General features: G+C 45.9%; 1 protein-coding gene across 1 annotated transcript; it reads right to left on the bottom strand.

Annotated features, from left to right (window-relative positions):
- Positions 1-1,123: 1,123 nt before the first annotated feature.
- LOC142665194 (protein S100-G-like) lies at positions 1,124-6,569 on the bottom strand. The gene is made up of 4 exons (XM_075844788.1): positions 6,463-6,569; positions 6,303-6,383; positions 2,458-2,604; positions 1,124-1,720 (listed from the first exon to the last, which is right to left on the bottom strand). The coding sequence occupies exons 1-4, from the start codon at positions 6,463-6,465 to the stop codon at positions 1,577-1,579; spliced, it is 375 nt and encodes a 124-aa protein (XP_075700903.1). The 5' UTR covers positions 6,466-6,569; the 3' UTR covers positions 1,124-1,576.
- Positions 6,570-11,405: the final 4,836 nt, after the last annotated feature.

The raw sequence follows: 11,405 nt of genomic DNA, 5'->3' as shown, positions 1-11,405 counted from the left end.
TGATGGGTGTATGTGTGGTGAATGTATGTGTGATGGATGTATGTGTGATGGATGTATGTGTGCTGGATGTATGTGTGCTTGATGTATGTGTGCTTGATGTATGTGTGCTGGATGTATGTGTGATGGATGTATGTGTGATGGATGTACATGCTATGGCTGTATGTGGATGTATTTGTAATGGCTGTGTGTGATGGAAAGATGTGTAATGGTTCATTGTGTGACGGATGTATGCGTGATGGCTCTATGTGTGATTGCTGTGTGTGGTGGATCTGTATGTGATGGTTCTATGTCTGATGGATGGAAGTGTGATTGCTCTGTGTGTGATGGGTGTGTGATGTTTTAGTGATGGAAGTATATGTGATGACCCTGTATGTGATGGGGTTCTATGTGTGACGCATTTGTGTGATGTATCTGTGTGTGATGGGTAAGCGATGGATGTATAAGTGATGGACATTTGCGTAATGAATGGTTGTGTGATGGCTCTGTATGGGATGTTTCTATGTGTGATGAATGTATGTGTAATGGATGTGTGTGTGACATCTGTGTGTGATGGCTCTATATGTGTTGTATAAGTGATGGATGTATGTCTGATGGGTGTGTGATGGATGGATATTTCATTTTATGGATGTGGGATCACTCTACCTGTGATAAATATTTGATGGATGAATGTGTGTGAGAAATGAGAAGGACTAGTTACACTACATAGACTCCAAGACTACAGACTCTACATCCAGGACTAGTGACACTAGATAGACTCCAAGACTAGTGATACTGCATAGACTCTAGGACTAGAGACACTACATCCAGGGCTAGTTTCACCTTGGGATTGACTATAGGCTGAGCAGCTCCAGGACAGGACACCAGTCTGACATGTACCAGGCTCCATCTGCTGGTCACGATGAGGTACTGCAGCGCTGCTGTTTTCTGGGCGCGTTCACAAGGCCTGGTCTGCAGTTGGCACTTGTCATGGAGGGACTGTCGCCACTTTTGATCCATATTTTTCATTGTCTTTCTGCGCCTCTTTTAAATCTTTTTCTCCAGGACGTGTCCGTCTTTAACGGCGTATTTACCAATACTTTATCATTGCGTGATGTCGTAAATAAAAGCGATTTTCGCAGCAGCGTTACAAGAAGATCTTTATTTATTTACTTTTTAAACATTTTTTTGCTTTTATTTTTGGAATAATGACCTAATAACAGTGTAAAATCCCGCGTGATCACTCATGGCGTCAACCTCACGTATCTGAAGATCGTATCCGCCAGAATCCCCCATCACGTACCTACAGGCTTTTAATAATTAATGGGAATGTAAAGTGGATCTATCATTAGCGAAGCGATCACTCCTCCCGTCCGCAGATGTAGTACATAATGTACAGCTTCCCTCTGAGTGGGCAGGCGCTCCATGGCGTGATGTTTGCCCCCCTGCCCGTACCTCTCATGGTCAGCCCTCCCTCCCCCTCACTGCAGTGTCACAGAGAGAACCTGCAGCTGCATCCCCCTCCTCCCCGTCTTATATTATGAGAACTACAATCTATAAGAACTACGACGTGGCGTCATACATATCCGTGGCGCCCGCTCTAAGCCTGTAACTGGTTATCCGCTTTGTATCTCGCCACCATATACTGCGCTTGAAATGAAAAGAATTCTCCATAATTCAGCTCGCCATCTTTATCCTTATCCAGGGCAACCAGCATCTTCTCCACCATGTCCGGATCCTTACCCTGCGAATGAAAGCGTCAGACCCGTTATCTGTGGATGCACGCACAGCCGCAACCTCGTGACTATATCCACTACTGAGCCCATCGTCTTTAGGATTGGCCGTCAATATTTGATTGGTGGGGCCTGCTCCAATCAGCACAATGAAAGGGCCGCAACTCTTCCACTTTTCTTTATTACTTACTTGTCCGTATTCTGCCCAGTTGCAGTCAATGAGGCGCAGTGGCCCCTTCATGGTGCTGATCGGCAGGGGTCCGGGAGTCCTTAGGATGGGCCTCAATACTTAAACCCCTTTACATTTCCATATAATGCTCAGTAACCTTGTAAAAACTTTATCTGGAATAATATCACATCTTATACTCCGGTTACATCCAAAGCTGCATTCAAAACTGTACCGATACATCATGTGTTTACTCCAGTCACATCCAGAGCAGTTCTCACATTTTACATCATGTCTTATATTGTCACACAATTCTGCCGGCTGACAATACGCACCCTAACAGCTGTCATCCCAATGCACTGCAAGCGTGGTAGATGCGGAGGTCATATTTATACATTATAGACGTACTGCGCCTGTGGTGAACACCGATCCAGCAGGGAGATGGGAGGTCCTGCAGCCTTAGAGCTCACAGCAAACATTGCAGATTTGTAAATGCAGCTCTAGATGTGACTGGAGTAGGACACCCGATGCGGGGACAGACCGGATCGTCCCATAATGCAGTGTCCTGTAGGGTGAACTCACCTCTAGGTAACCTGGGATATCCACCTTTAGGTACTCAGTAAATTCCTGGCAGTTCATGGTTCGGGGGTCTCCCTCCATTTCTGCAAATTTGTTGTAGGTGTTGACCAGGTCCTGTATGATTCTCTTCAACCACGTCGTCTTCGTTTTCTGTACACAGTGGAAAATGGAAACGTGACTCTGCCGACCTTCTCTTTACTGCCATAGAAGTCCTCGGGCCCCATCAATCAGGATCACCCCTCCCCCATCATTCTACCCTTATAGGTTATCGTCCACCGTTTTATAATCCTGTGCTGATCATTATATAATATATCTTAACAGGGAGCTCTGCGGATATTCAACTCAATCTGTCTGCAGTGAGCGCCCCCTAGTGGTGGCTGTGGATACATGATATGACAGTCACCGTCCCTCCCACCACAGGCCCCACAGCAGTCATCTCCCTCTATACAAGTTCCAGCACTGTCTGCTTCTGCTCTAAGGCAAGCTATTGTCCTCTGTTATCAGCAGCTTCATGTTGGAGAAATTCTGGACTTCAATACAATGAGGGACACAAAGTATTTTATGTCTCATATCTCCAAGCCTCCGAAAACCACGCTACAGTATCACACGTGATAGGATTAGATACAGGGCTCAGCAGACAGTATCACACATGACAGGATTAGATACACAGCTCAGCAGACAGTATCACACGTGATAGGATTAGATACACAGCTCAGAAGACAGTATCACACATGATATGATTAGATACACAGCTCAGAAGACAGTATCACACATGATAGGATTAGATACACAGCTCAGAAGACAGTATCACACATGACAGGATTAGATACACAGCTCAGCAGACAGTATCACACATGATAGGATTAGATACACAGCTCAGAAGACAGTATCACACATGATAGGATTAGATACACAGCTCAGAAGACAGTATCACACATGATAGGATTAGATACACAGCTCAGCAGACAGTATCACACGTGATAGGATTAGATACACAGCTCAGCAGACAGTATCACACGTGATAGGATTAGATACACAGCTCAGAAGACAGTATCACACATGATAGGATTAGATACACAGCTCAGAAGACAGTATCACACATGATAGGATTAGATACACAGCTCAGCAGACAGTATCACACGTGATAGGATTAGATACACAGCTCAGCAGACAGTATCACACGTGATAGGATTAGATACACAGCTCAGAAGACAGTATCACACGTGATAGGATTAGATACACAGCTCAGAAGACAGTATCACACGTGATAGGATTAGATACAGACTCAGCAGACAGTATCACACATGATAGGATTAGATACACAGCTCAGTAGACAGTATCACACATGATGGGATTAGGTACACAGATCAGCAGACAGTATCACACATGATAGGATTAGATACACAGCTCAGCAGACAGTATCACACATGATAGGATTAGATACACGGCTGAGCAGACAGTATCACGCATGATAGGATTAGATACACAGCTCAGCAGACAGTATCACACATGATAGGATTAGATACACAGCTCAGCAGACAGTATCACACATGATAGGATTAGATACAGAGGCTCAGCAGACAGTATCACACATGATAGGATTCGATACAGCAGCTCAGCAGACAGTATCACACATGATAGGATTAGATACAGCTCAGCAGACAGTATCACATGATATGATTAGATACACAGCTCAGCAGACTGGATCACACATGATAGGATTAGATACACGGCTCAGCAGACAGTATCACACATAATAGGATTAGATACGCAGCTCAGCAGACAGTATCACACATGATAGGATTAGATACACAGCTCAGCAGACTGTATCACACATGATACGATTAGATACAGCAGACAGTATCACACGATAGGATTAGATACAGACTCAGCAGACAGTATCACACATGATAAGATTAGATACACAGCTCAGCAGATAGTATCACACATGATAGGATTAGATACACAGCTCAGCAGACAGTATCACACATGGGATTAGATACACAGATCAGCAGACAGTATCACACATGATAGGATTAGATACACAGCTCAGCAGAAAGTATCACACATGATAGGATTAGATACACAGCTCAGCAGACTGTATCACACATGATAGGATTAGATACAGCAGACAGTATCACACGATAGGATTAGATACAGCAGACAGTATCACATGATAGGATTAGATACAGCAGACAGTATCACACATGATAGGATTAGATACACAGCTCAGCAGACAGTATCACACATGATAGGATTAGATACACAGCTCAGCAGACAGTATCACACATGGGATTAGATACACAGATCAGCAGACAGTATTACACATGATAGCATTAGATACACAGCTCAGCAGACAGTATCACACATGATAGGATTAGATACACGGCTCAGCAGACTGTATCACACATGATAGGATGAGATACACAGCTCAGCAGACTATCACACGTGATAGGATTAGATACACAGCTCAGCAGACAGTATCACACATGATAGGATTAGATACACAGCTCAGCAGACTATCACACGTGATAGGATTAGATACACAGCTCAGCAGACAGTATCACACATGATAGGATTAGATACACAGCTCAGCAGACAGTATCACACATGATAGGATTAGATACACAGCTCAGCACAGTATCACACATGATAGGATTAGATACACAGCTCAGCAGACAGTATCACACATGATAGGCTTAGATACACAGCTCAGCAGACAGTATCACACATGATAGGATTAGATACACAGCTCAGCAGACAGTATCACACATGATAGGATTAGATACACAGCTCAGCAGACAGTATCACACATGATAGGATTAGATACACAGCTCAGCAGACAGTATCACACATGATAGGATTAGATACACAGCTCAGCACAGTATCACACATGATAGGATTAGATACACAGCTCAGCAGACTGTATCACACATGATAGGATTAGATACAGCAGACAGTATCACACGATAGGATTAGATACAGCAGACAGTATCACATGATAGGATTAGATACACAGTTTAGCAGACAGTATCACACATGATAGGATTAGATACACAGCTCAGCAGACAGTATCACACATGATAGGATTAGATACACAGCTCAGCAGACAGTATCACACATGATAGGATTAGATACACAGCTCAGCAGACAGTATCACACATGATAGGATTAGATACACGGCTCAGCAGACTGTATCACACATGATAGGATGAGATACACAGCTCAGCAGACTATCACACGTGATAGGATTAGATACACAGCTCAGCAGACAGTATCACACATGATAGGATTAGATACACAGCTCAGCAGACTATCACACGTGATAGGATTAGATACACAGCTCAGCAGACAGTATCACACATGATAGGATTAGATACACAGCTCAGCAGACAGTATCACACATGATAGGATTAGATACACAGCTCAGCACAGTATCACACATGATAATATTAGATACACAGCTCAGCACAGTATCACACATGATAGGATTAGATACACAGCTCAGCAGACAGTATCACACATGATAGGCTTAGATACACAGCTCAGCAGACAGTATCACACATGATAGGATTAGATACACAGCTCAGCAGACAGTATCACACATGATAGGATTAGATACACAGCTCAGCAGACAGTATCACACGATAGGATTAGATACACAGCTCAGCAGACAGTATCACACATGATAGGATTAGATACACAGCTCAGCAGACAGTATCACACATGGGAGGGGTCCTGCTGCTGCTGCTGGTACTATGAGGGTGTCGTCCCCTGGATGAGGTGTCTGGTTTGGTGGGTATAGATTATATACGTGACCCCCCTGTATGATAATGATAAGACTTTACCTGACTGGTCGCAGGGGAGCAGCACAGACACAACACCACAATGACGAGGAGCCGTTTTGGGTCCAGTCGGGATGGTGACGCCTGGGAGGGGTGAGGGACTGTTAGTGTCAGATTCTGCACGAGGAGAAATGACTATAGGAGGATGAAGTCTGTCACTTACCATGCCGGAGGGTCCGAGGGCCAGCGAGACCGGGCAAGATGTGCCCCAGGGGTGGCAGAGGTGAGATTATAAGAGGAGAGACACACCCAGACCAAACCCCCTCCACCAACCCCGACCTGTAATATACCTGTATACACCCCGACCTGTAATGTACCTGTATACACCCCCAACCTGTATACACCCCGACCTGTAATATACCTGTATACACCCCCAACCTGTATACACCCCGACCTGTAATATACCTGTATACACCCCGACCTGTAATATACCTGTATACACCCCGACCTGTAATATACCTGTATACACCCCGACCTGTAATGTACCTGTATACACCCCCAACCTGTATACACCCCGACCTGTAATATACCTGTATACACCCCGACCTGTAATATACCTGTATACACCCCGACCTGTAATGTACCTGTATACACCCCCAACCTGTATACACCCCGACCTGTAATATACCTGTATACACCCCGACCTGTAATATACCTGTATACACCCCGACCTGTAATGTACCTGTATACACCCCCAACCTGTATACACCCCGACCTGTAATATACCTGTATACACCCCGACCTGTAATATACCTGTATACACCCCCAACCTGTAATGTACCTGTATACACCCCCAACCTGTAATATACCTGTATACACCCCGACCTGTAATGTACCTGTATACACCCCGACCTGTAATATACCTGTATACACCCCGACCTGTAATATACCTGTATACACCCCGACCTGTAATGTACCTGTATACACCCCCAACCTGTATACACCCCGACCTGTAATATACCTGTATACACCCCGACCTGTAATATACCTGTATACACCCCGACCTGTAATATACCTGTATACACCCCGACCTGTAATGTACCTGTATACACCCCCAACCTGTATACACCCCGACCTGTAATATACCTGTATACACCCCCAACCTGTATACACCCCGACCTGTAATATACCTGTATACACCCCGACCTGTAATGTACCTGTATACACCCCCAACCTGTATACACCCCGACCTGTAATATACCTGTATACACCCCCAACCTGTATACACCCCGACCTGTAATATACCTGTATACACCCCGACCTGTAATATACCTGTATACACCCCGACCTGTAATGTACCTGTATACACCCCCAACCTGTATACACCCCGACCTGTATACACCCCGACCTGTAATATACCTGTATACACCCCCAACCTGTATACACCCCGACCTGTAATATACCTGTATACACCCCCAACCTGTATACACCCCGACCTGTAATATACCTGTATACACCCCGACCTGTAATGTACCTGTATACACCCCCAACCTGTATACACCCCGACCTGTAATATACCTGTATACACCTCGACCTGTAATATACCTGTATACACCCCCAACCTGTATACACCCCGACCTGTAATGTACCTGTATAAACCCCCAACCTGTATACACCCCGACCTGTAATATACCTGTATACACCCCGACCTGTAATGTACCTGTATACACCCCCAACCTGTATACACCCCGACCTGTAATATACCTGTATACACCTCGACCTGTAATATACCTGTATACACCCCCAACCTGTAATATACCTGTATACACCCCGACCTGTAATATACCTGTATACACCCCCAACCTGTAATATACCTGTATACACCCCCAACCTGTAATATACCTGTATACACCCCCAACCTGTATACACCCCGACCTGTAATATACCTGTATACACCCCGACCTGTAATGTACCTGTATACACCCCGACCTGTAATGTACCTGTATACACCCCGACCTGTAATATACCTGTATACACCCCGACCTGTAATATACCTGTATACACCCCGACCTGTAATATACCTGTATACACCCCCGACCTGTAATGTACCTGTATACACCCCGACCTGTAATATACCTGTATACACCCCCGACCTGTAATATACCTGTATACACCCCGACCTGTAATATACCTGTATACACCCCGACCTGTAATATACCTGTATACACCCCCGACCTGTAATATACCTGTATACACCCCCAACCTGTATACACCCCGACCTGTAATATACCTGTATACACCCCGACCTGTAATGTACCTGTATACACCCCCAACCTGTATACACCCCGACCTGTAATGTACCTGTATACACCCCCGACCTGTATACACCCCGACCTGTAATATACCTGTATACACCCCCGACCTGTATACACCCCGACCTGTAATATACCTGTATACACCCCCGACCTGTAATATACCTGTATACACCCCCGACCTGTATACACCCCGACCTGTAATATACCTGTATACACCCCCGACCTGTAATATACCTGTATACACCCCCGACCTGTAATATACCTGTATACACCCCCGACCTGTAATATACCTGTATACACCCCCGACCTGTATACACCCCGACCTGTAATATACCTGTATACACCCCCGACCTGTAATATACCTGTATACACCCCCGACCTGTAATATACCTGTATACACCCCCGACCTGTATACACCCCCGACCTGTAATATACCTGTATACACCCCCAACCTGTAATATACCTGTATACACCCCCGACCTGTAATATACCTGTATACACCCCCGACCTGTATACACCCCCGACCTGTAATATACCTGTATACACCCCCAACCTGTAATATACCTGTATACACCCCCGACCTGTAATATACCTGTATACACCCCCGACCTGTAATATACCTGTATACACCCCCGACCTGTATACACCCCCGACCTGTAATATACCTGTATACACCCCCAACCTGTAATATACCTGTATACACCCCCGACCTGTAATATACCTGTATACACCCCGACCTGTAATATACCTGTATACACCCCCGACCTGTAATATACCTGTATACACCCCCGACCTGTAATATACCTGTATACACCCCCGACCTGTAATATACCTGTATACACCCCCGACCTGTAATATACCTGTATACACCCCGACCTGTAATATACCTGTATACACCCCCGACCTGTAATATACCTGTATACACCCCGACCTGTAATATACCTGTATACACCCCCGACCTGTATACACCCCCACCTGTAATATACCTGTATACACCCCGACCTGTAATATACCTGTATACACCCCGACCTGTAATATACCTGTATACACCCCGACCTGTAATGTACCTGTATACACCCCCGACCTGTATACACCCCGACCTGTATACACCTCGACCTGTATACACCTCGACCTGTAATATACCTGTATACACCCCCGCCCTGTATACACCCCGACCTGTAATATACCTGTATACACCCCCGACCTGTATACACCCCGACCTGTAATATACCTGTATACACCCCCGACCTGTAATATACCTGTATACACCCCCGACCTGTAATATACCTGTATACACCCCCGACCTGTATACACCCCCGACCTGTAATATACCTGTATACACCCCCAACCTGTAATATACCTGTATACACCCCCGACCTGTAATATACCTGTATACACCCCCGACCTGTATACACCCCCGACCTGTAATATACCTGTATACACCCCCAACCTGTAATATACCTGTATACACCCCCGACCTGTAATATACCTGTATACACCCCGACCTGTAATATACCTGTATACACCCCCGACCTGTAATATACCTGTATACACCCCGACCTGTAATATACCTGTATACACCCCCGACCTGTAATATACCTGTATACACCCCGACCTGTAATATACCTGTATACACCCCCGACCTGTAATATACCTGTATACACCCCGACCTGTAATATACCTGTATACACCCCCGACCTGTATACACCCCCACCTGTAATATACCTGTATACACCCCGACCTGTAATATACCTGTATACACCCCGACCTGTAATATACCTGTATACACCCCGACCTGTAATGTACCTGTATACACCCCCGACCTGTATACACCCCGACCTGTATACACCTCGACCTGTAATATACCTGTATACACCCCCGCCCTGTATACACCCCGACCTGTAATATACCTGTATACACCCCCCCTTTAGTGTGTAGATGTAACCCTGGGCTCGGCCGTGATCCGCTTTCTTCTTATCACACAGGCAGCGATTGTTTTCTGATGTCGCCAGTAATTGGCAGGCAGACACCAGGTATAATGGCGGCAGTGTTTCTATGCAGCGGGCACATAGTTATTACATGCACCTCTGATAATCCTCTGCTCTTTGTTACCTGTAAAGGGCAGTGGTAATAAGAGAAACCCAAACCGAGACTTGACCCCCGAAAGGTCACCCCACCGAAGATCAGAGAAAACCACTGCAATGTCAGGAGCAAAATATAATCCACCGATTACTGATCCAGACCAACTACAGCATCACCAGACTGACGGGAATACTGCACAGCGGGGGCAAAACATGTACCCCAAAGTCCTGGAGAAAGAGGGACAGACATGCAGGACGCAGAGAGATTCCCTCATGTCCCCTTTTCCAGTGCTCCCTCCATGATAGAGCTAGCCACAGAGCCCCCTCAACACAGTCAGCCAGTGTGCCCCCTCAACACAGCCACCCACAGTGCCCCCAAAACAGTGCCATGCTCAGTGACCCCCAAAATAATAACATGCTCAGTGCCCCCATAACAGTGGTGGCTACCATGTCCCCATAGTGTCACTTATGACTATACTGTAATACGGTCACACCGGAGTCTTGTAGTCAGAAGAATACAGTAAAGTGTGGACTGTGTGCTGAAAACGATACGGCGCGGTGACTGCTGGGGGCCCCCACAATCAGCTGGTATTGTGTGTGAGCGGCCATTGAAATCTGGGGGTGTCTAATCATCGGAGTGGGCGCCTGATCAGGAGACGACATTATCCTATAAATGTTTATATCGGGGGCAGTTACTCATACACATCCGTTAGTGCCAGGGAAGTGACGGGCTCCGCCTACTCGAGACTTGGCACAGACTGACCACTAGG

The sequence above is a fragment of the Rhinoderma darwinii genome, chromosome 12, assembly GCF_050947455.1.
Source record: "Rhinoderma darwinii isolate aRhiDar2 chromosome 12, aRhiDar2.hap1, whole genome shotgun sequence".
Lineage (NCBI taxonomy): Eukaryota > Metazoa > Chordata > Amphibia > Anura > Rhinodermatidae > Rhinoderma > Rhinoderma darwinii.
Note: the sequence above shows the minus strand (reverse complement) of the source record. Positions and strands in the feature narration are given on the sequence as shown.

Excerpts from the sequence above, each read along its gene's own strand:
- LOC142665194 (XM_075844788.1), bottom strand. Across the intron at positions 2,605-6,302 it reads GCTCCCCTGCGACCAGTCAG|AAAACGAAGACGACGTGGTT; the intron begins GTAAAGTCTTAT and ends CACTGTGTACAG. Across the intron at positions 1,721-2,457 it reads ATATCCCAGGTTACCTAGAG|GGTAAGGATCCGGACATGGT; the intron begins GTGAGTTCACCC and ends TTTCATTCGCAG.